Consider the following 26,220-nt stretch of genomic DNA (forward strand, 5'->3'; position numbering starts at 1 on the left):
TAGAGCGCTATACATGTAGACGGAAACTAACGGGAATAGAAGCTTTCTTCATCACGGTTTGAAAAAGAAACTCGAGCAGCAGAAGTGAGCTTATTTAATCTCGTTATTTCTCAGTAAAGTTTCTCCTTCGAAGTGCAAGCGAACCATCTTTCATATTGCGCCAAGTAAACAATCAAGACACATTTATGACCATTATATAATCAATAAGTCAAGGAGCGTTACTTAAAATCTTTTTTTTCTTCTATGAAGTTAAATTGGTAGAAAAGAATTTTTTATTTTCATAAAATGCCAAATACAGAATATAATGACTATAACACAAGTTGAGAAAAAGGAAAAATGTGTGTGTATACTGTAACATAATTTATACAAGTTTATTTACATTAAACAACTAATAAAACACAAACATAGCATTAACTTAAAAAATTATAATTCTAGTTTGTGTGAGGTACTTTTATATTAATTTACAAAAATAATACACATATTAAATGAAGATTTAATTAAGATTTTCCCTCAATTCTCAGGCATTGTTTGTAATGATTGTATTAGTAGGTTTTCTTTTTCTCAAAGTATTTAAGAAGAATATTTGAGAGAAAAAGAAGATACTAATATTATTATTACAGACAATACCTGCAGATTAGCTTAAACATTCGTATAAAAATTACGAACCGTTTGCACTATTTGCGTTACAAATGTGATCACTTTTTGTATGATCTGATAATCTATCTTTTCAATGCTGAATATAAATACAAGAATTGTGCGAAATTTACAATTCTTTACATTATACTTATTTTCTACTTGTTACCCTAAAATAATTTATTAACATAAATAATTAATATTTGGTTTGCGCTAGTTTTTGAGGAAGACAACTAGAATATACATACTTGAAAGTTTGTGACATTTGTGACTTTACTTATACTATAAATATGCGAACACAGTGGTCTCTTTTATATGTATATTAGATTTATGCTACGTCCTATTTATTAGGCATGCGTATGTCTTTTCAACATAAAATGCATGACAATTGTGAATTAGAATAAATGACACTAGCAAACTTAATATTTTGTACTAGTTTACTGTTATTTAATTTTTTTATAACTATCTAAAAGAATAGATATTGCATTATAAATATTTACTGTTATATTTATCCATATAGGAACATTAAACGATATTTAAAAATATAATGAAATTTTTTACCTGCATTTTTCCGATAATATATACATATATAGGATTAATGTCAGTCTTTTGTACAAATATGCGCATTATGTTCATTCAGTCTATTGTTAGAATTAATTAACATGCGCAATCTTTGATAGCTGTTTCCCTTTATGGACATCAAGTGATCAGTAAATCGCGCACCTGCTTCCCTCAAACTCTTGGAGTGTAGTAGTGTTAGTAGGCGATGGAGCTTGGCTGCTTTGATCTTGATTAATCAAGCGAGTAGCGAATATATCGATCTAATACATATCCTCGACTTAATGAGCCATCATCAATGCATAAATCAGACGTCATACTTACATCATCACTTATTTTGTTATGTAGTCTTAGAAATATTGAAATAATCGGACACAATTGGGGTTACGCGTCTTACTCCTTCATTAAAGCCTATTCTACAATGAACGCAAAACGCAAATCGCAGTGTCACGTATTCACAAATTTTAACCTCTTATGTCACAGTTAAAGCAAGTCGCACTTCTGTTGATAAAGGTTTTCTAATGCCTTTTTTTAACGAGAAATGATGAGATCAAGTGAAGCAATTGATCAAATGTATTGCATCTGATCGCATTCGTTTTGCGTTGCGGCTAGCGTTTTGCGTCCATTGTAGAATAGGCTTTATATAGGCTTAATTATGTGTCTATATCATAATTTTTGACATTAAAATTAATTGGATGACGCTGATATATTTTTATAAAATCATATTCAATTCGAAAAATGTATTTCTACATGTATCAAGATTTAATTCTGTTCAATAATGTAAAAGTTAAGATTAAAATAGCTAGCCGATTAAAAGTACAGCAGCCGTCACTTTTTACGTAAATAGATAAATGTATTACCTATATAAATTTTTAATTATACGTAGAATCATGTAAATTTGCAATTTAATCGATCCCAGAACGCTCCATAACGGTTGATACGAATACATTATTAATTTCTGTATTTCGCAGTTATACAACTTAATTCTATTTATGATTCATTAGTGTAAGTTTCGTCGCGTATTTATTAATGTCATTTAAATGAGTTTGAATAGGACATTTATTTTTCGCGTACCAGTTCGATAAGGGCGAATACATTTTCGGTTCTTTCTGCTTATGCAATACCTCGCAAAGTGTGCAAACGGCCCGTTTCGTTGCCACGTTGATTCGATAATATTTCTTCCATTCTAGGAAGCTTTGATATCGCCGCAGATCTTGAGAGAGATATTTCAAATACGCGGCGAGCTCCTTCGGACTTTCGAAGTCCAAGGCATTCACGTAGGAATTCGGTGGTGCGAACTGACTGTAGTTGGCGCCTCCGTAAACTACTGGGACGACATTATACCTGCAAGAATATCGATAAGGGAATCCCATTATTGGTTGATAATATTTTCTTGCAATTTTAGTCATTCCACCTGCAAAGCCACGCGTAGAAAAAACGAAAAATATGATGAACAAACTGATGAATAAAGCAAAATCAAAGTGGACAATACATAGTAATTAGCTTTCTGTATTCAATAGTGTAGAATAATAATTGAAAAAAATGAAAATTACAAGTTTCAATATAAATCTGATAATATCTTTCTATTGTAGTATTTTTATATTCATATCTTTCAAATGTGCTTTTTGTTAAAAATTGTCATAATTATATATATATGAAATTAGATTATTATAATCTATGAAAAATCATATAAATTATTAAATTTGTAAATAGATAATAATTGAAAAATGAAAGATTAATTGTAGATATATGTATATGTATAAAAGAAATATTTATTTCGATATATTGCTTGTAATTTTTCAGCTTCGACTGCACATTCATTAAGTATCCATTCTTGATTTAAATTACAATGACAGATCATACGTGGCTATTAAAAGATATCTGTTATCAGATATTGGTTATGTGTGCTCGTAAAATTGGATCATTTGTAATATTGAATAATATACGGACATATTTAATGATCAACGACACAATGTCCCGCATTGAGTATCCAACATTCTCTCGAGTACGTCGTGTAAATAAAAATGAAAAAGAAATGTAGCGTTATCATTTTATTTTGCACAATCTGACAAATTTAATTCAATATTGATGCTTTGTCGTATCGATTCTATAATCGCGCCGATAATATTTCAATTCCAAACAATCGCGGAATTTCGATGTCAACTTTATGTTCGTTACATTTACATTAATACTTAACGCGACGACCGATAATTTCTACGCATAATTTCAATAGGCCGTATATATACTTTATTGCATATGAATAATGCAATATTTAGAAAATAAACCCTCATAATACACTTTCTCATTTATTGATACATCTATTGTAGTAATTTTTTTTTCAAGAGATTATTAGCAATGCTTGCTCTGTAAAGAGCGGTTCGAAAAGTGACAACAAAAAAGTAAAATTTTATTTGCGTGAATGAGTTCTCTAAATAAAAAAAATTTTAATTGCTTTTATTTAAATATTGATTGACTAGAGAAGCTATAAAAAAATAAAATATTTCTGTCTCTCAATCTTGCATTCTGATTTGCATTACGATGACTCGTAGATCATCAGGGAAAACGCCCACTCTGTAGATATCAGTTAAATTATCTTTGTTTTCGCGCTCTGGTTGCGGATAACGATCCCTCGTGGTTTCGAAGCTGTTTCATTACCTGAGCGGGTTCATCAGCTTCTCCGTCACGTAATCGTCGCAGAAGGAATTCTCGAAGGACAGGTAGAAAAAGTAGTTGGGCTCGATTACGTCGCCAAAACAGTCCCGGCTTCTGTTGCAGCTAGCTGTACCGCATCTGCCGTAGATGTCGACGCCTATGTGCTTCGACAGCTCCCGCACGTACTCCATCCGGCCACTTTTGGCGTAGCAATTGCTTACAAACCAAGTTACCAGCTTGCTCTTACTCTTGACGATGTCCAATATCGTGGACGGCATCTCGTCCGTCGATTTCTCTACACCTGCGAAAATCTGATTAGTTCTTATGTACTCGACCTATATGTAGCTTAGTGAGATGACACACTGTCAAAGGATTTGTCATTTGTAAATTTCGATTGAAAATTTTGCAAACTTACAAGAGCTTACATTTAATGAAAGATATGTATAAATAATGAAGAGTGTAAAGATAAGCGAATAATATTCTCGAGATCATATTCATTTTGTTTTACGTAATTTTATTCAAAAGTTTACGAATGCCATTTTGCACAACACACTAATGACTAGATAATTTCTATATATTGTGAATAAAAAAAAAATTTATAAATAATTAAATAGAAAACATTTTTTTTTATTTATTGCAAGGTAGAAGTGAAAAAAGATATATTACAAAGTACAATATATGAGAATATATTACTTGTATAATTTTGAGAGGCGTTCCAATCAACGTCCTTTGAAGGCGCGACAAATTTGCCAGTTTTTATATCCTCTATGATGTTATAAGTCCACGGTATATCACTGTCGAGACGATATGTCATCGTGAGATTGAAGTAATCCTCGCAGAACTTGTAAGGTATCGCTCTATTGGCTGGACTTTCCAAATTAACGTACACGTAAAATTGTTTCATCTCTCTCTTCAATGGCAAGTCATATTCAATCAGTTCGTTTCCATGAAAAAGAATGGCATCGTAATCTTCGACATTTAAGTAATCTCGCTCCAGAACGATTTTGCATTTACTGATGGGACAATCATGAAAAATATCACCTTCTCCAAAATAAAAATCTTTTCTACCAAACATCGTATTCCACAGAAGAATAGTTTTTATGCCTCTATTTCTACATTCCTCTGCTTTGATGAATTTATCCTCAGAATCATCCTCTTCGCGAACTATAGACGTTTTGAGAAATATATCCTGAATTTTGAAGTCGCCGTAAGAGGCTAAAAGGTAGAGGCAGACTATCATGATCGATGCAACGATCAGGTTGACGAAGAAATACGATTTTTTATTCATTGTTTTGGCGACGCTTCTCCAAAAATACATTATCCGCATTTTATGTACCATTAATGGCCGGAATCGTATTTAATATTATGCTGTCTTTGCATATTATTGTCTCGATACATCTAAAACGTATTATCGCATCCATAAATTCATCTGAATAAATTTTTGAGTTATACTTTGCGTAGATGTATTAAATATCGTAACATAATTTATTATCCTATTTAATATAGATAGGGTTTATTATCTACTGTTTATTTCACGTTTATTATTATAGTGTAACGGCAGAAGCCTTTGTACAAATAATTTTTTAGCATTGTCCGTAATAAAGAAAATCGTCAAAAAATTGGCTAAGATCGCGAAAAAAAAAACTGGTTTTGTAGTAAGACAGGTTTCGGTTTAAAGAAATATCACAGATACGCTTTTTGTTCTTCATAGAACTGACGACAAGTTGCAAAAAGAAAACTTTTTCGTTTAACAACTTAGATTTAGTGTCGCTTTGAAAAGACGTGTAATAAAGCATCACTCACGTTGTGTCACAACAAGGCACATTGCACATCTCTTTCGCTGTTTGATCTCACATAGAATTGCAACATTCTATTACAAATAGTCCGCAAATTATTCGATCATATAAAATATAACTCTGGGAAATATTTATTTGATTTTTTAAATTGCGATAACTGGCAAGGCAATTAGTTGCAAGCAATTATATTTAATGCTGTTCCCTTGTATTTGCATTAATTAATAATCAAAATATATGAATTGTGTGCCCCATATATCCATCTGCATCTAGGCATCGTTTTATATTTAATAGAATAAGCTCCTTTCATTGAAATTTATCGCAAAGTCTTCAATAAAGCGCTTGTCGGAGCTCCCACTTTTAATAGATTGTTTCATATATCCTCGATGAAAAAATTAGTTCACATTCAGCTCCAACTGATATAATTCATCGAACTTTGAGAGAATTTTCCTTCAACTTTGCACAGTATCTATATGAAAAAGGATCAAAATATACATTGATTTTATAATATGACAAATTTTGTGTGTGTGTGATAATTGAATAAATTATTTTCTGTTATTTTCAGTTTTATTAGCAACGACAATATAAAATGAAAAATTTTATTGTGTGGAAGCTTTTTTATATTAGGATTATAAAAATTATACTATATAATTAACTTATAATTAAATAATAATAATAATATATAAATTTAAATTTAAAATAAAACAATTACAAAGACTGTCCTAAATAGAATAGAGGTAAAAGTGATAATAAAAGCGAAGCGCAGTAAGTAGGACGCATATGAATATTTTAAAATTATTACAAATATAAAATGTATACATTACACATCAATGTAAATGTATATATACATTAATATAAATAATAATAAGCGTATGTATTTGATCTCTTTTTTGGGTAAAATAAAATTGCAACGCAACGGATAAAAATAATAAATAAAAATAATAAATAAAAATAATTGTTAATATAAAATTCAAACTGAGGTCTTTCACGTCATCCGAGCAGTGACGAATTCAAAGTGTAGCTTCCAATGCATTATAAGCTTCAACGAAATGTATCAGTAACTCCTCGGTTGATAGGCTATTATATAGAAATAATAGAAAAATTAACTAAGGCTTCGTTACATGTATTTTAGTGCCAGAAACGCTCACATTTTAACGATAATTGTACATTATATAATTAAGAGATGCAACTTAAAATAGATGCTGCGAATATTGCATGAAAGACAACACTTGATGATTATATTAAATGTACGCAGAGATAATAAACGTACAGGCAAACTTCTCTCGATGACATTACGAGAGACAGTAACGTAACATTTAAACGTGACAAGATGAAATGCAAAAACACAGGTAGTACAAAAATATATACAGTCAAATATATCGCAAAATGTTTAAAGTTTAGAAAGCTTGTCAGTTCATTATTACAGTCCTATACATATCAAATAATAAAGATTCTGTGTCAGTCTGCAGATTCAAATTGTTTTTTTTTTTAATGTATAACATTTTTGAGATTAATCACTTATTTAAATGAGATTTATTTACCAAAATTTGTTTTGTTCTAATTAAAATCATAATTAAATTCTGCTCTGTGATCTGTCAAAATTGAATGATTCGTAATCTTCCTTCTAAAATGATTCCGTATTCGGCTATTTTAGTATGTAATTATCTTTCTGTTTGGCTATATGTAAAAGATTGAAACATACGCTTTTGTATCGATGATTTATATATTTTATATTTACAATAAAATATACGCACCTTACTTACTGCGTTTGGCTTCTATTGCCATTTTTTATCTCGATTAAAAATATAAAAATATTAAAAATAAACATAAATATTAAATACGCGAGAGAGAGGCAGAGGAAGAGAGCGAGAGAGAGCAATAGAATAAAATTGTAAATATTGAAGGCCATTTAAGCTTCAAGGAAATATCAGATGCAAGCAGTGTTGAAAGATGGACGATTAATTTGCAACGACTTGGGATGAAAGCGCTCGATGAAACAGGAGAAATTGTGATGGATGAATAATCGATTTCTTTTAAAAGATCGTAAACGTTTGATGTTCTTTCGAAATAGATATTCTACCTGCTCATTTTGTCTGTAGGCAAGTACGATGTCTGTAGGAGAGAAAAGAAGAGGGGAGGAAACGTAAATATGAGGTTTCGTTTGATTAAAAAATTGCTCTCTTATGATATTCAGCATGAATAGTCTTTTTATCTACTTATAACAGAGCGTGCTTTAATCTCTCGTCGCAACCTGCATCGCGTGCAATATAAGTAATGTTAAGTGGACATATATAGCTAAAGAATGCTTAAACTAATTAAATGACACCTTTAGCTAATTATGAGCAATAAAAAGCAAAAGACAGATGAACAAATTGTTAAATTTGTAATATGAAAAATAGAGAGACATGGAATATTATATATGAAATAAGAAATATTTTAAAAATACGATATATACATAGATATATTACATTAAATATTAGAAATCTTAATCAGGATCAGTTTGCCTCTGTATAATAGAGATAAATATTTGCATTATATGGAAGTTTTGTAATTATTTATACGGATATGATTATATGCAGTATTTAATATGCAATTGGTTAGTTAATATTGTAAACAAATATACAACTGAACCGTTTAATCCTAATTGACAATAATGAGGATTGCATCAAACCGGAGGTGGTTAAATAGGATGAATGTGTAGAAAATTAAATAGTTAACGATTAAATTTATGCTATAATTATTTAGCAGGATTGTGAGCAAACAGAAAACTTTATGTTAGTTTACTATGATTACAAAACTACAACCTAAAAATTATAAGCATTATAAATATAACAATATATAATTATTTTTGAATAAATTTTTATTTCGCACACACTTTTAGTTATTGATTCTACATTAGTTATATTAATTGTTTATTATACGTGACAGTTAATAAAAATATTGCTGATGAAATGAAATGAAGACTTTGAAGATAAATAATATAACGAAAAAAATCAGATTTATCGTATGTACAGTGGAACTATACAATAAAATTATTTTATTTATTTGCAATTATTAGTTTGTTTCGAACAAATCGATATTTCGATTATTATTACAATTATCACGGAAGTTAACGACGCAGATACAAAATATAATAAAATGCGAATAAAGTTTCTAAAAAAATAGCTCGAAAAATTAGGTTTATATTCATTGATATATTAATACATATATTAAGAATAAAAAGTTAATTAAATAAAAACTTGTGTGTATGTATTCTAACATCAAAGTTCTAAAATTTACTTTCACTTAATCATGATTAACCTTGATAGCACTAAACCATCGCCAACACTTTTTTATAAACATTACGTCATTGATGCAATAGGTTCCATGCCGGCGATTTAAGGTCACGGGCTTCGTAGTACGTGAGTTACGCGAGAAACTGAGCGTTAACATTGACAAATTAACGTTTGTACACAAGTTCAGTACAGCTAATTAACTAACAGTTAATATTATCGTAAGAATTTTTCATGCGTAAGTAATATCGATTCACGAAGTGACGTGATAAACGATGGCTATTAAAACGAGACGCCGAAGATCGATTGCATAACTGCGTCGCTATTTTAATTTTCGCGTAGATGAATTAGCATTCAACAATAAATTTCGTGCAATTTTAGTTCGACGTGTAATAAGCATGTAAATTCTTGGCTGAACAATTTGTACCTTGTATGTTTCGCTCGGAGATTAATTTCGTTCAATCCTATCACGTCGGTCGCGATACACACATGAACTGTTTTTCGTTTCTCTGTGTCCTTACTCACGTTTTATTATTTCGCGAAACGCACTTTTGTATCCTATTGCACGCATTCTCACGAAATTATGTGTCTCGATCGATTGCATCACTTGTCCGCCGAATGACATTTCGAGTTTTGCGAGACGTAACGCAATGCAATGCTGTTCTCAGAGACATTTTACTTCACACATGCGCGTTGAACGCGGTCTCATTGATGTATCAAACTCCTATCACAAAGGGCGCTTTTAGACTCTTTATTCCTAGAGACAATTTAAAACTACTGGGAAAATCAATAATATGCATCGAAATGTATATTAAATAACTGCAAACTTTTCTTTAATGTATCAATAGCAATAAAATTATAGATTTTTGCGCTTATATTTACCGCATGCGTCATCTCTGGATTTCACTGTACGCATGTGCGGGATCTCTGAGAGTATAACACTGGTATAAAGTTGCGATGACCGTCGCTGCACCTACTTGCTGCCTTGAAAGTTGCAACTTGACTGGCTAAACAGAGCGTTAGGCTCTCTATAACATGTCTTCTAGCCTAACCTAGGCCGGCGTGTGCAGTGGCAGAAAAGTAAAACGCTTCGCGGAATCCAACGTTCCGCCAAATGAAAATTATGCGTGAAGAAATGCACCAGTCTATATGTAATTAAAGTGTACTGCCTCGGACTCGAGAGAAAGAGAGAATATTCTACCATATGTTTTACGACATTTATGAGATTGCGCCTATATGCGCCGATAGATAGCAGCGATTTATTATATATCATTCTCTTTTATCTCTTGTATACAAAATACAAGAAGATACGAATTATACATGCGATTTAATCAGGTTTATTTTTTAATATGTAACGTGTTTTAAAACTTGATCTGTCATTCTTTATCGGGGAAAAGTACAAAATCAAAATATCGTTGAGCAAAATAATTTGTATAATAGTTATGAGCGAAATAATTCAATCGAGATAAGATGTAACTTGTATTGTACTATCAAAAAGTATTGGAATTTACATATTATTGAAAATATAATAATATATATTATGCATTTAAAAAAAATATTGTTTGGACGAGATGGCATTTATATTGAATATTTTATATCCATCACGCGAAAAATTATCAAAGTGTTGCGACTAATTTTTTTCACTAAAAAAATAATGCATGATTAATTAGTTATATATTTCGTCGAAGAAGTGATGAGTGCAAAACTATAGATATCCTTTATCTTGGAATTATACATTCTTTTTCTAAAGATTCTCTTTATCTTTGAAATGCCACATTCTACGTACTGATGTACATACAATATGCAATAACGATGATGCAATCATGATGCACATATGATTATCATTGTAAGAATTAGCATATATGTTAAGTAATATTTAAATTTTTAGTTTAAGAAAAGATATGTAAATATAAAATATTTTACACACACGCATATACAACACATATATGCGGGATATACATTTATACACAAAGATATTTATTTTTGTCATGTATTTTCTCGCAAAAAAGAACAGAGAGGATATTGATTCGTTAAATATTTAAAAAATTCATCCAGATAATGGATGTATTTTTAATAAATAAATAACAATATTTGTGCAATGCGCAAATTACATGCAACGATTATATAATATGCAGCACTGCTGCGTACGCGCGATGAAAAAATAATCTGCTTTGATCTTATTATAGAATAAATATGGATATGTCTGCAAACTAACAGATCAATTAATTACTGAATGTTTATTAAATAATGGAATTATAATCACTTTTCATGTATACTATTATAGTATATACTGTGATATAATTTTATTTGTCATTCAATTTCCATGCTAGTGAATACTATGAGTTTTCTATTAAGCGTACATAAATGTATGTAAATATGCCAATTTAGAAATATGACAATATACATTTGAATACATACATACATATACACACATATAAATATACATATATGTATATATCGAATTTCTCTCTCGAGTATCTTCTCTTTAAAAGAAGAACGAAGATAATAATGATGTATACAATAATCTTTAATATTGAATATGTATAGATTTTATTGTGAAATCTTATGTTATATGTCCTTATCGAGATGCATCATTATTGAAATTAAAATTCGCATGTTCTAAAAATTGTGATGCTTACGAGATTTTCTTCGAGAAAAGTGCTTCGAGAATAACTTTGTGTAGTATAAGTTTGCTGTTTATATCATTCAATCGTAAACTACAAAACTTTTATAACTTCAGCCGAACAACCGTTTCCGTATAACGTGCCGGATAAAGCAAAGAGGAGTATTAAACAAATCATTTTTTCTTTGGATGTTGCGATTTCTAAAAGAGATTCTTAATAATTAAAAGAATGAAAAAATCAATAGCATAATTGATTGATTAAAATAAAAAGTTATATTTTTAACATTCAAGCACACACACACACATATATTAAACGCATTAGTTAAAAAATTATTATGCTTAGCTGAATGTTAAATATGATTATTGTTTTCTTTTTTTTCTTGTTATAAACATAGCGTAAAGGAAATTAAAAGAGTGTTGTTTTCTAAGCTATTAACATACTTAAATTATGTTTTATTGAAGTATGAAACATAATATTTATATTACTCATAATTAACCATAGTTCCTATCGATCGGAAGATACTCATGCATATTTACAAGTTACGAGACTACTATTGCCAATAATTAAACTTGAAAGACATTTAACAGTTCCTAATCACTATTTAACATATTACAAATGGAACGTCGACGCTTCAATCGACGTACGCGAGTGTTTGCGCGACGTTAGTTTTTTAATTGGTAACTGTAATTAGTTTCGCTTAAACTATTCGGGCACGATATATACCTACGCATTTATTATCCTGGCCTTTCGGCACCAGAAAGGTCGGAGTAATTTGTCTTTCTCGGACTAAATAATAATTTGAATTCGGAACTCGACCTTACCGTAATCTCCCATCCGGAAGTCTCCTCCTGGGAATTCCCCCTAGCCACCGTACCATAAAGCTAGTTGTTGACGTATCCTGCTACCGGAGACGCGTGAAGCTTCCGAAAACTCTATCCGCATTGAGATAGTTCGTGTTACATTTCCCGGAACACTTTATACTCTTATTAATTTCTTTCGTTACACTCTAGAATGTTACTTAAGGGAAAAATATGGCGGCCATAAACATAATGATTTTCCGCAAGTTGATTTGTACGAATCTTTTTCATTGATTTTTAGCCTTTATTTTGTCTTATAGATTGAGAAAATACCTAGAAAAAATTTGACAAAATAATGTATACAAAATGAAATATAGAAGAAGTAAGATGAAAAGACGTAAATTAGACAACATAAATTATCGATTGAAGATTATAATACTTTCTTAGCTTCCTTAAAGAATTTTTTTGATTGTATAGTTAGCTTTTTTTATTATAATATGATAAAATATTTATTAATATCAGTATATATTGAATATACAGATGCTTTTGAATCGCATTCTATAATTCTATAATATATCTAATACTGAATTGTGAGATTAATATTTCTGAGTTAAAAATATGCTAAATTATTATTATACTTTCTTATAAATTATACGGATGATTTGGATTTAATCGATATAATAGTTTAATAATTTTATTATAAAATAGATATGAATGAATATAATATTTTATATGCAGAAAGGATATTTTTTAGATTAGAGGCTATATTGATATCGAATCATAGTAAATATATCTATTGTGCGAATCGTTTCTCAGGAAATACGATATCGAGATTCAGTGTCAGGAGAGACGAGGTTTTCGTCGAAATGTCGTACGTGTCGCGTTCGTATGTCGAGTGTGCATTGACTTCCGGTCAGGGCAAAGTCTCTCGGACTGAACTTCTCTTCCGGTCGAGCGGCCAGCCAACTGCCCTCCTACTTCACTCTCGAGTGCATCACTTCCGAAACTTTTTTCGGAAGAGTCGATCGACACCGGCACCATCGTCTCTTATTCTTCTTCTTTCAGCATCTTCGATTTTCTTCATGCCGATATCAGGCAACATATGTTTCGTCCGAACGTTGTAAACGATCGTTTTTCCATGCGATATCAATATAGTTATCGAATATTATGGAAAATTCGAATATTATTTCGAATATTATATTCATGAGAAAATCATATTTAATTATCATATTAATTATTATATTGTTCAAAATAACTCATTGAAAAAGCGAGAAGGAAAAAAGAAAAATGATAGTATGATATTATTAAATACATATTATATTCGAAAAAATTTTTGAATTAATTTTTTTTTTTTTAAATATAATATATATTGTTGTCTATGCATCTGCGCACGCTCTGTGTGTGTGTGCGTATTAATGCTTTAAAATTAAACTATATATTGTAAATATTATTTGCGTATTCTATGTTTTATATGATTTTATGATAAATCTTGTTTGATTTTCTTTTCACGAGCTGAATGAAATGTTCTTTGACGAATATCAAAGTGTCGTGATATTGATGTTTATTAAAATAAAAATCAGGAGCGTGACGTTTGTCAAACTGGCTGGTGAATTTTTTCTCCGTCATTCGCCACGGACGATTTGCGACGCTATTCAAATTTTTTGGCGCATATATATACATATGATACGTCCCGATGACTACGTTGTTTAAATACAAATACCTTGCGGTTTTTACGATCGCATGTAAAGTGTGAAAGAATATGAAGGATTATCCGGTAGCGTCGGTTGAATATTCCAACGCAGGCGGCACAACGCAGGAATAATAATGATAAAAATATTTTACATTTAATATATTCTGTACAGGCACACTTTCAGTCTCACGACTGTAACGATATATGCGTTTCGGTTCGGCTTTAAACGAGGGAAACGGGGAAGGGGGGAAGAAGGGGCGAAGGGAAGGTAGTATCGCTGCTGTATAAATTTAAACTCAAATTCCGTGATGCTCCTGTCTGCATGATAATTGGTCATTCCGAGTGTATGTGTGCATATATTGGTAAAAACTCGAGCGCAAACGAGCGGATTAAGCGTTTCGAAATATTTGAATATCGTGTAAGATTCGATATAATATTTGCGAGCAGAATTAGTAACGTGATATATGAAATAAATGTATTATTTGTAGGATAACGATGCTCAAATTGCCTCCAACTTTTAACGAAACATACGCAGTATACGCATTTTCGTAACACAAATACGTCACATTTTCCCTTCATAACATTCCATTCTGATACGCATCCATTCTGATATCATTTGTATGCATAATTGCAAAACGCGATCTATTAATGAGATTACATTCCTTGCGGTATAAAAATCCACAAAATCAATTCATTCGACCGCAGATAATTAACTCGTCCATCCGATGCTGATATAAGCATCTCTCTCTCTGTGAATATATTAAATCAAATAATGAAGCCGTGGAATGAAAAAAAGGCAGTAACAAGACAGTAAAAATTGCGAGTTGATGTCATTAAAATAATTTGTCTCGGACGTGTAAACGCTTGCATACAAATAATGCAATAACGCAAACATGCATTAAAACGTGACGACGTAATAGTGGCTCAAAAAAATGTCGTGATTTAATTTCGTTTGCGAAAATCCGAGTATGCGAAAGCTGGAAAAAAATCGGACCTTTACTCGTATCGGCTCGTGACGTCACGCGGACGCGACGCTCGGTGAAATCCGGCGAATAAATCGATTCTCGCTAATTTATCTTGGAATCTCGTTTATCGGTGCAATTTGGCAGGACAGTCCGCCCGTTCGAGGATGAAAAATTCACGAGTCGGCCGCGAGCGCGTTGAATTTCCTCCCCAGCCCTCTGGAATTGATTAGACATAATTAACGCTTTATTGACGCCGTCGGCGATATTTTTATATTCTTTAAAGAACGACGTACTAATGACGTTACTGTTTACTGGCAACTAAATGGTTGTTAATTATTTTACGTCATTTCGTGGGTTCGCGGGTTCATTGTAAAATGCAAGTTATCGAATGCTGCGACAAATTTGTTTTGGGCTAATAATAATAGGAAGGCTCTCTGTTCCAAATAAACAATTGATTCCGACAATAGAAATAATTCGGAATTTAATTAGTGCAAGAGTGTTTTCACAAATATCAATTAAAGTTAATTACAATTTAACTCTGATGTGCAGTCTGCGAATTAAACCAAAAACGACTGCCCGTGTGATTAAAGATTAATTGTTGTTATTGTACTACACATATAACTGACGGCATTTTTTTTTCTCTATGTTTCAGCGCTCTCCGATCCGCCGATATTTGCCGAGCCGATACCAAATGTCACAGTGGCGCTGGGAAGGGATGTCAGTCTACCCTGCGTCATCGAAAATCTCGGAACTTACAAGGTAATGCACTACTACTGAATCTTTAAATGTCGAATAAAAGAGACTCTCTCGCAGCAGCGTGCGATCTAAACAGACCGCCTCCCTTTTTAGTTTCGCGCAAACAACCGGTTCTTCTTATCCCTATAATTTTCTTCTTCGCTCTTGGAGCGTGTTTTCTTAACGGTCGGCACTTGCCGTGTCCTTTATTAAACAGAGTTTCCTCAATTATTCGTTAACCGGATTATAAAAGGGGTATTAGCATGCGCTGGTTTCGTAAAGACAAAATTCCTCTTTTTCCATGTTTGTAAAGGTAATTTTCTTATAAAAATGCTAATTTTTTTAATCAAATATTGTACATTATTTTGTCTTATTGTTAGTTTTACATTATATTTATTTTATTTACGCGAAATCAAGATTATTTATTACGTAATACACTGACAATGAAGTATTTACTACTCGATATAATAACAATGTTAAATTGTTATATAATCGAATAAATCGAAGCATCATGAAGTAAATTAGGCTGATAAACTGCATCAGATGCGTGTTCTTATATAACGCGCTTTTAACAGGTAGTTGCATCTGATTGAAATAATAGCGCGATGTATATTTACGAAAAAAAAAAAATATTCTTATTACACACTTATTACACACAATACAGTTAATTCGCATGATACTAACTGTAAATCTAGATAGAATATGTAAAGAGAGATAAATATCTTCTTTACACCTTCAGTCTTTTACTTATTTAAAATCGAAAAGAGATAGAAGAGGAGCTTTCCCCATAAGAAAAAAATACGTAATCGCTATCCGGTATACTTTGCGATGTGCGGTCTCGTCTCGCTGGCATTGAGGACCGCTGTTAGGCAACCGTATTGGAAACGCATCAGTTGTCCCGTCAGGGAGCTGGATGCGACCGCCGCATCCTGCAGGCGATCAACGTTACACACGAACAAATATATCGGCAGGTGTATAACGAGCGATGCAGTTTTCCCAAGTGAAACAGATATATATGCGCCGAAGGGTATATGAAAAATCGAGGACATCCTTGAACTTCATTAAAAGTTGTCGATCGTAACGTCATTTCCATTTTGTTCGCGAATCAAAGCCTGGTAGGTGTCAAAGATCCCGCGAGTCGTTATATAAATTGCTGACATTTTTACAAGAATTCAATTTTATCAGACAACGATTTTATATCGTGCTAGTGAAGGAAGAATGTATATGTATACTTTGAAGCGACAGGTAAATCGAAGTCTCACACACACATATTAATGAATAAAATAATTATTGTATTATTATAGTTGATATAAAATTATCATTCGCGTAACAGGACTTTTTCTTTTTGAATAAAATAAGAGTTAAAAGTTAAACGTATGTTAAACATATATATATAACTGATTAATTTAGCAGGAAGCAACGCATCTCGAATCTCGAATGCATTTCATCTCGCTTCGTGTCTCTCGTAGCACGTAATTATTTGAAAGCTGTATTTATAGCCGGATAGGCATTCATAGTCGTTCCGTTAGTTAGAAAATTGCATCAAGCACGCGATTAGGAATCTCGCATGGACAGCCTTGAGCGGCAAACGGGATCGTGGATCGATCACGAGAACTCTGGTAGCATATTATTATTATAAAGTTTACCAGCTTCTCTGCATATACAGGTTGTTCCAAATCTGCTAAATTATTTTCACTTACGAATACTTGATGACTCTCGAATTTTAATTGACAAAAATATCAACATACTTACCAGCTTCTGAAATATACGTGTAAGATAATTATTAAAAATATTAAAATTTTTTTAAATTATGCTCTTTAAATAGCAAAAATAAATAAAATATTATCTGTGTGTGTCATTTAATTTGAAATAAACTTTAGTAAAATTTACAATTTTTTTTGGAAACATGATCAGATGTTGAGATGTTGAAATATTGAATTTTGGAATGCTGTGCGACATACGAATTTCCTTGATATATCTATTTCCCGTCGATTGTGAGACATGTCATGTCATAAAAGTCGTCGGTTTAATCCTTATACACGCACATATGAGGAGGAAATCGCAGGCGCACGCGGGGAACAGTTTGTGCTGGACAGAAGACGGTTATTAGGCGAGAGCAACCGCTCCGGAACCGCCGCATGACTCGGCGAAGTTTCCAGACGATAACGCAAAGGTGGAAAATCACTGATATATCAAGCGCAGGAACCGGGAAATTGAGATTGCATCAACTTCGGAACTCTCCTACGGCTATTAAGAATGCCATTAAAGTGATAGGCGAAAGGCGACGTTCGTGTGTAAAGCAAACGTTTTCCGATCGCGCGCGTCGTTTAAGCGTCGCGACGCGTCGCGTCGCTCGCCGATAAACGCCTTCGAGCGAAGCGGCTCGCCCCGCGAGATATTGAATAAAACGGTAATTTTTTCTTTTCCTCCAGCACCATCGAGTTTCCGAGTTCGCGCGTTTCAACACCGATGCCGTCGCATCGATATATCGCTTTGTCGAAAATTTATCGAGACATCACTCGCATCGAGACATCTCGGTTCGGGAATAAATTCTCTCCGCTTCTCCGAGCGCTCGCGAAAGCAGCCTGAGAATTTTCCGTCTCTTTAACGATTGCGAAAATAGACCATTGTGTGCGGTACCGGGGTATTTCTTTCTCTTCGGAGCTGTACGCGAAATAGTTTCCATTTCGGTTCGACCGGAATGTACCGCAACAGTTTGGTTTCACGAGAGAGAAAGAGAGAGCGAACAAACTTTGATCGTCGCCGAATCATTCATTGTTGTTTCTATAAAGATATTTAGTTTGTACTTGGTGGCTCGGAATCGAGGATTATTTCGGCCAGTAGTTTTAGACCGTCGAATCTGCCGCAATATCAAAATCCCCTCCCCGTTGCTGTCTCAATGATAATATAAAGATATATTGCGTAAAATTTAATCACAACTTTGTACATATAATCTCCAATTTTTTATATAATCTTTATATATTTATCAAAATTAAAATTTTTATTTTTGCATACACCTCTCTGCATTATTTTTTTTTTTTTACATTATATATTATGACTTGTATACTATATACATTTTAAGTATTATTGAGAATTTTTTAAACAATTATAGTCTTAAGAAAAATAGCTTGGGAAATATTTATTCGCAAATATATCTAATCTATTCGACACATATTTCTTTTTCATATAAAGTGTATATGAATAAGCGGCGCAGAGAAATAATTTAATTTTCTAGGCTGTAAATTGCCTTAGAAAGTGTACATAGCGCTATAGCCGATAGTAGGACGCGCGATCGTTTTTTCTTCGAATTCAAAACACGTAGATCCGATTGCGAAGAGTCTCGTTAGAGCCGACATTTCGAGAACGCATAGCCGTCGCGCATTGCACAGTTCTCGGCCGAGGCCCTTTGATCAAAACGCCAGAAAATTTCATCTATACTAGGTGCCAAAGTTTCTCCTTCTCTCTATCCTCTCGGTACGCCTCGCCCGAACGCGAAGAAACCGTACGACTTCGCAAATTTTCCCGGATTTAATTATGCCAGGAAGACCTTTCTGTGAGCCGGGGGAATTGCCTCTTTGACCCTTTTGCGAGATGAATTGCGCGGCGCCGGCCGAAAAATCGTTTCGAATGAATGTAAAGCGCTAATTCACACGTAGTAATAAAAATGTCTGGAAACCTGCGGGCGTGTCTTGCTTTCAACGGTGTCTATTACCGTAAAGTCTCATGGACTATTCGTAAAATTACGATTCTCACATCCGTGAAAGAGGCATTTCGCTTAATGAATAATTACATTAACCAAATGTTATTACTTCGTTCTGCACCTCTGCTTCAACTATTTAACAAGACAATTATGACTGACAATGAGGGGAAGCACTAGAGAGTTAAGAGTAAACGTATATTTATATTGAATTTGTGAATGAAAGTTTTCGGAATTTTGTTTTCGCGTGAACAATTGATTTTAACGGGCAATTTGTCATCATATTTAAAATTATGAAACAGAAAGTATGAATTTACACTGTATTCATAAATAAAAAATTTGAAATATGGAAACTGTTATTACACATGAATATTTGTTGACAGCTGTTTCAGATCAATAGTAGCGATAAAATTAATGAATTGAAATATATAAAATACATTTGCCTTAATGTTTTCTTATCAATCGTAAAATATAACAGCAGTTATATATATTATAGAGTAGCATTCTTCTTTAAGCCTTATGCGTTTGTTAATGCATGTGTAAACTGAAGCAATTATTTATATGCTGTAGATATTTTATAAAATAAAAATAAACATTTTTTAGTGACAAATGTAATGAAAATATATTTTATACATATTTTCATCTATTATAATATTGTTTTAATCTAAATGAAATGACATTTCAATTCTCGAAAAATATCCGTAATGTTTAAATATAAGAGCTGACATAAATCTGTGTTATTTTTGTAAAATATGATTATTATTTTGCTTTTCAGTCAATATTAAAACACATTCCTCTGTCCGCAGAGAAATTAATTTTAATTACATGGTTCGTCGGAAAAGATAATGACATTTTCTTCAACGGAGTCAGCTGTTGCTGATTAGGAGGAGATTAAAGCAACTGACTGACTGATTATTTTTCGTGCTGCGAAATCAGACTTGACCTAATAGATATTGCAGCGACCCGCGGAATATTTTTATAAAGTTGATTAAAACTAACAATATAGTCACTGGTTCTCAATGGCGAATTATCATCAGTCTGTATGAGTCCGATGTAACTCGCGCGTGTTCTAATTCCGTTATTCTGCTTCTATGCCAAGCTCTTTTCTTGTTATGTTCTCGAACATAATTCGCTTTGCCTTTTTCTGCACGTTTTTTCAGCCATATCCCAATTTGGTCTCTCTTTCTCTCTTTCTCTCTCTTTCCTTTTCTCTAATCTGCCCGAAATAGCTTTCATTCTTCTCTCTTTCTCCACATCCTTCCTCTAGGGTTCCCCGCTCTTCCTTTCTTTTACCCCGATTACGCTGCATTTTCCTTTTCCCTTTCCCCCTCTCTCCTCTTCTTTCCCTTTTCTCTTGAATAAATTCTGGTCTACTTCACTTTCTTGTTCCTTTCCAGTCTTGCTCTCCGAGCCGCAACTTGAATTTTGCCCCACGGCCATCGTCGCGCATGCAGCCACGCTCAACTACCGTAATAGCACTTGAACGGGACCAACCGCGTATCGTTTACGACCCTGTAAATTTTCCTGCGGAATTACTTTGCGAAGAAATTTAGAAGCAAGGCGTCGGCGTTAATTAGTGGTTAATTAGGAGTATACCGGATGATGCTTTATTAAAAGTCGTTAGTATCCCGGATCCTTTGCCCGATCTTGAACGGTGAAAACTTCGATAGTTGATAGATTCGTCGGATGAAACTCTCTTGGGGAAATCTTGCCAAGCGTGCAAGTAAACTTGGTCAACGCTTGTTTGCGTTTTCGAAGTAAGCGAAAAATAATAATGTACAAACTGTGCATTTACTCCGTCGAGTTTGTATAAATTCTCCGACGGTATTAATTTCTTTAATCTTATATTAAGAAGAGAGTATTTATAGTTTGATGAAGAATAATCAAGAATAATTGGTGCTGCTTTTTTTTTCATAAAATCATTTATGAGATAATACCAGTTGTAATCTCGAACATGAGAGAAACGGAAGAAACTGCTGTATGTGTCTGTGTAAAATCGGGGTAAAATCTCTTTGGGAATTATCTGTGCGACAGGTTTTCCGTATTATTTCATGCTCTTTGAAGGCAAATCTCCCGTGAATTATATACGCGCATTATACTTGCTTGAAACTTCCATACTGTTGACTTCGCGCTGCTCTCACGATATATTTCACGATTAATTCCTCGACGCGCGACGACAGCAAGTTGAACTATCAAAATTAAACGACGAACAACCCGGTTGCGGCTCGCGCCCAACATCTTGCTTTAACGACATTTCCTACGTGTCCCTTGCCAACAGTTTAATCCGATTTCTCTCGCGGAACGTTGGTGTCGTATAATAACAAATAACAAGTTTCTTTCACGATGAAACATTTCGCTTCAGAAGTGTGGATATTGAAGTCAATATATACTTTTACGATGCCATGTGATAGACTTTCGATAATTCGATGCAAATCTATTATAGATTATTATGTAATATATATTAGGGTAATATATTTAGTTATGCGATTGACACTTGATATTAATATAATAAAAATAAAAATCAAGTTGCAATCATAAATTTTGCTTCAGATTCAACAAATTCAACAACCACGTCATTGTTATTCGATTATTATTATATCTAGTTTTTATCGTCTATATAGATTTATCACAAACGAGTGTACAGGATATTTTCTTATATCATCATTTTTTTTAAAATTGCATGAAATTACAATATCATGCTTTATAAACATGCTTATATAAATACAGGACATACTGTGCAATAGAACTTTTTCAATATTTTATGAGATATAAAACACAACTTACAGAACATGAGTTGACATTTTCTTGAATCCAACAAAGTTATTTTAATTGTATATAGTACAAGATATAATACTTTCTATAACGCGATCACACTTTCCAGTTGAGCACTGTTATACGCAACAGAAGACTAAAGACTAAAAGTCTCGTTGAGCATCTTTGTTACCTTGACCTGAGTAACGTATAATGTTTCCTAGAAACATTAGTCTTATAATAATTATCGGTAATTTCTCGCCGAGTGATACGTGCGCAAAATATTTTTACAAAATTATTTTTGCAGCAAACGTATCTCTTGTTGAGCAAATATCTTCGTTTCTTTGATGTATGTCACTTATAATGTTCTCTAGAAACATTAGTCTTATCATAATTATCGGTAATTTCTCGCCAAGTGATACGCGCGTAAAATATTTTTACAAAATTATTTTTGCAGCAAATATAACGTTTATAGAAATTACATTTATAAATTTCAAGTAAATAATATTGCATTTTATACTCGAAAATATGATATTTGTTAATATACATACATAAACTTCTACTATTTACTCTAATAAGTATCTTACTTTTATTATATAAATTAATTCAAGTATTAAATGCGGATCTTACTTTAATTTTTTAAAATTGTATTTGAATGTCATCTTTAAATTATAATTTTTTAATTGTGTTCTCTAGTTATCTCTTTTTAACTCAAAGACTAATTTGTTGTTACAAATTTGTTTTATTATTCCATCTATATTTCTCCTTTCTGTTTTGAAATTTGGTATTGGCTAAAAATAATATATAAATATAAATTTTTGTTCGCGTAAATAAAAAAAGGCCGACATCACAAAAACAGATTGCATTCGACAAAGAATCGAAATGATTTCATAGCATAGAAGTTAGTTACGGTTTCTATATTTTAATTATCGCGTATCCTCTTATCAGCTTTCAGGCTGTCAATCGATCGGCAAAAAAATCCCTATATAAAATGAATTCTTGAATGCGAGAATTAAGCGTAAAAGTGATCGGACCGAGTGATGAACGCGATGAATCTAGATTGCATTGAATCATCCATCGTACTGTCAATAGATAACGATACGTGCAAACAGAATCTTTACGCGTTAGTTGAATAAATCATACGTAGGATATAATTGTAAAAGCTAGATATCTGTATCGCACAACCTGTCACGATCACTACAGATTTGTTATAATTTAGAGTTGATCGTTTCTCAATATTTTGTATATATATATATATATATATATATATATATATATATATCTGTATTTCATGTTCGCGCACCTGCAAAAATATAATTCTTTACAATTTTGTGTAAAATCGTGAGTAAATATCGTATTTCTGTGCAGATATGATTTTATCGCATAATTCCTGATATATAATTCTTTCCTTCGATGTAGATAAAGTATACAAAAAATTGTTAACTCAAGCTTTTAAAGGAATTAGTTGGAAGTGCGGCTTATCATCGCGATCGGATTTCTATTTTGCGATAATATTTTACGTAATATTTTTATCGGAGAAGAAGATATCCAGTCGAGCCTAACTTTGAACCACTGCCAGGGTTTTCAATCGAACTTGCGATCAGCGGGAATTTCTTGTCGAGACCGTTTAAGATCGATGTAATATCGTAGCGACAAAAAGAATTCCTATTCCTTTTCAAAATGCATTTTTATTCGAAATCGGTTGATTCGAAAGCAGCTATTATTTTTCTATAAACGCGATTTTCGATCGTGCTGTTATCACTTATGATTTTTTTTTTTTTTCATTGTCGCGCGCTAAAATCGTTTGTATTTTTGTCAACGATTTAATTTTCAAGACACTCCGACGAACACATTTATATAAGCGAGTACTCATCTTCCTGCACGTTCTCGACGGCTTCTTTCCTCTTCGTTAGAACTTAGGAGCCATCCGCGGTGCGTGACTACGAAAGTTTCTCATATCGCGCTACGGTGACTTTTCTGAGAGATCTTGGGAGAAGGCAACTTTCCTAGTGCACACCTCTCTCTCTCTCTCGGTGGATCTTGCTTATAAACCGTCGTGAAAATTGCCCCAAGAGATGTAGGTAATGTAAAACTTATTAATCTCGAAACTTTGCGCATGGCCTTATATAATGATCAATTTATAAGCTCAAGGAAGAGCAATGAAGGAAATTGATTTGTAAGTTATCGGGCGTTAATCGGTACAAGAAACGATGGAAACTACTTTTGTACGATGATCCATCTGCGTCCCCCGGAATTTTCGTGGCCGTCGTTTCTTCTTTTTTTCGTTAATTTTTTTTAGTACGACGCATATAATAGGAAAATCTGTCGAAAAGTAAAACGACCGTGTCCGTCTTGGCGTGGCGGATTTCAAAATTAATACTCCCAAGCTAGGAGCGAGATCTGACGAGTTCGTAGATCCTTTGGAACCGGCAAATCCTGTTGGCAGACAAGAGCTTCTGAGATCCGCCACCATCCATCTTCTCAGCTCTTCGTTAGGAGAACCGTCAGTGGGGTCTGACTGTTTAAAGAACTTTCCCAGGATGTACTGTGATTTCCGTACTTGAAACTTTTGCTTACCCGAGAGCCGACGAAAAGGAGAAGCGGTACATAGACGAACAATTCTAGACGGAGTTGTTGCCGAGTTCCTGGGTGAAATACCTGAGGGAAAAAGAATTCAGAACGGAGTAAAACGGGAAACACCTACTTCTAAATGTAAATGTCTCGTCGGATTTAGATTCGCGATTAAGCATAATTCGTTTGCTGAATAATGTCAAATAAAATCACTTCTCACGTCGTACGGCAAACTGTGGCAATAAATCTAGTATTAACAATAAGCTGTTTATGTTTCCCGTTATAGAGTTTTTATACTAAACAACTATTACGAAGCTTGTGTCAGCTTGTGAAATATGCTTATTATTTAATTATTTAATTAATCACACACGTCACGCTTAAATTTCTAGTCTTTTGACAATCCACTTGACTTGCAAATTGATAAAATATTATTCTTACGAATTACATTAATGTATGCAGTCCTAAAAATACGGTTTTCAAGAATTACAGAAATATCGTTATAATACATTTTGCACGAACAATGGTATAACATTTCGTATAAAAGTTGAAATATTTTGCGTGGATTAAATGAAAAGAAAGAGTAGAAATACAATTTATCCTGTCCGAACGGGCTGTTTCTGGCTTAATTTGAGGAAGTACATATACGCCGGAAAAAGAAGTGGATAAAAAAGCGGAAGAAGCGCCATTTCCGCGGATCCACATGATGTGCCAGCGATAACGAATCTAAAAGGAAATAGCGAAAGCAAGATCCAGAGTGAACGGATTTTTCATTTTGCAAAATTGTGATTTACAATTTAATTAATTACAATATTTAATTAAATCGCGTTTTTTTAAATTACTTAATTCATATTATCTCATAATTTTTAAATGCAATGTGCTAAAATTCTTTAATTTCCGATTTTGAATATCGTCTTCATTAAAAGTTTAATCATGTTCAATATTTTTATTAAGCAATAACTAATTAAAAGTTAATATAATTTACGATCATGTAGGGTTAATACGCGATAAGAGCTAAAACATCTTGTTAATAAACTAAATAAGGGGATGAATAATATATCAACACAATATAACAATAGAGTCTTCATAATTTTAATTTGCGTTAAAATTTTGCAATACAATAAATATCTATGCGTGCAATAAAAAAGTGATTTGCAACGTTAAAAAATAATTTTTTTAGATTATTGAAAACCTTATTAAAACAAGTCATTTGGAAATTTTTTACGAGATATTCTATTTCTGTTTCAATCTTTACATTATTCTTTCACGAACGAAGTCCCGTTTAATATCGAATTTCTCAGATAGACAGAAAGGAAAATGCTACTGGGATAAAAGAGCAACCAAGCCGGATGGAATTGTCTTTTTTTGTCTCACTTATCACACACACACACACAAGAAAAGAGTTATATTTGAAAAGAGTTGGAAGTAAGAAAAAATAAAAAATAATGAGCGTTGTTGCTCTACCGAGGTGTTGTCTCGAAACTG

General features: G+C 32.7%; 2 protein-coding genes and 1 long non-coding RNA gene across 18 annotated transcripts in view; 1 reads left to right on the top strand and 2 right to left on the bottom strand.

The window, feature by feature from the left end:
- LOC145943039 (lachesin) overlaps positions 1–26,220 on the top strand; it is a 340,250-nt gene that overhangs the window by 207,187 nt on the left and 106,843 nt on the right. For all 11 annotated transcript variants that reach the window (XR_014426461.1, XR_014426462.1, XR_014426464.1 and 8 more), the window contains one exon: positions 15,637–15,743. Coding sequence is in view for 8 of the 11 variants with exons in the window: in XM_083050246.1 (XP_082906372.1) it covers positions 15,637–15,743 (107 nt within the window). In the remaining 3 variants the exon portion in view is untranslated. The remainder of the gene's footprint in view (positions 1–15,636; positions 15,744–26,220) is intronic.
- On the bottom strand, positions 358–22,328 carry Fuctc (alpha-(1,3)-fucosyltransferase C). Of its 6 annotated transcripts, none has more exons than XM_083050241.1 (6): positions 9,791–10,303; positions 9,336–9,632; positions 5,647–6,105; positions 4,537–5,241; positions 3,847–4,144; positions 358–2,535 (listed from the first exon to the last, which is right to left on the bottom strand). In XM_083050241.1, exons 4-6 carry the CDS (start codon positions 5,180–5,182, stop codon positions 2,178–2,180), a joined length of 1,302 nt encoding a protein of 433 aa, XP_082906367.1. In that variant the 5' UTR covers positions 5,183–5,241; positions 5,647–6,105; positions 9,336–9,632; positions 9,791–10,303; the 3' UTR covers positions 358–2,177. The 6 variants fall into 6 exon arrangements, with proteins under 6 accessions (XP_082906367.1, XP_082906368.1, XP_082906370.1 ...); XM_083050242.1 differs by having other exon boundaries at positions 9,336–9,665; XM_083050244.1 differs by lacking the exons at positions 9,336–9,632; positions 9,791–10,303 and adding an exon at positions 22,201–22,328.
- LOC145943042 (uncharacterized) overlaps positions 23,463–26,220 on the bottom strand; it is a 98,541-nt gene continuing 95,783 nt past the window's right edge. Inside the window, exon 3 of the long non-coding RNA XR_014426466.1 lies at positions 23,463–24,825. This is a non-coding gene — a long non-coding RNA (uncharacterized LOC145943042). The remainder of the gene's footprint in view (positions 24,826–26,220) is intronic.

Source organism: Prenolepis imparis, unplaced genomic scaffold (genome assembly GCF_030444845.1).
Source record: "Prenolepis imparis isolate NDT839.2.m4 unplaced genomic scaffold, iyPreImpa1.0 SCAF_11, whole genome shotgun sequence".
Classification (NCBI taxonomy): domain Eukaryota; kingdom Metazoa; phylum Arthropoda; class Insecta; order Hymenoptera; family Formicidae; genus Prenolepis; species Prenolepis imparis.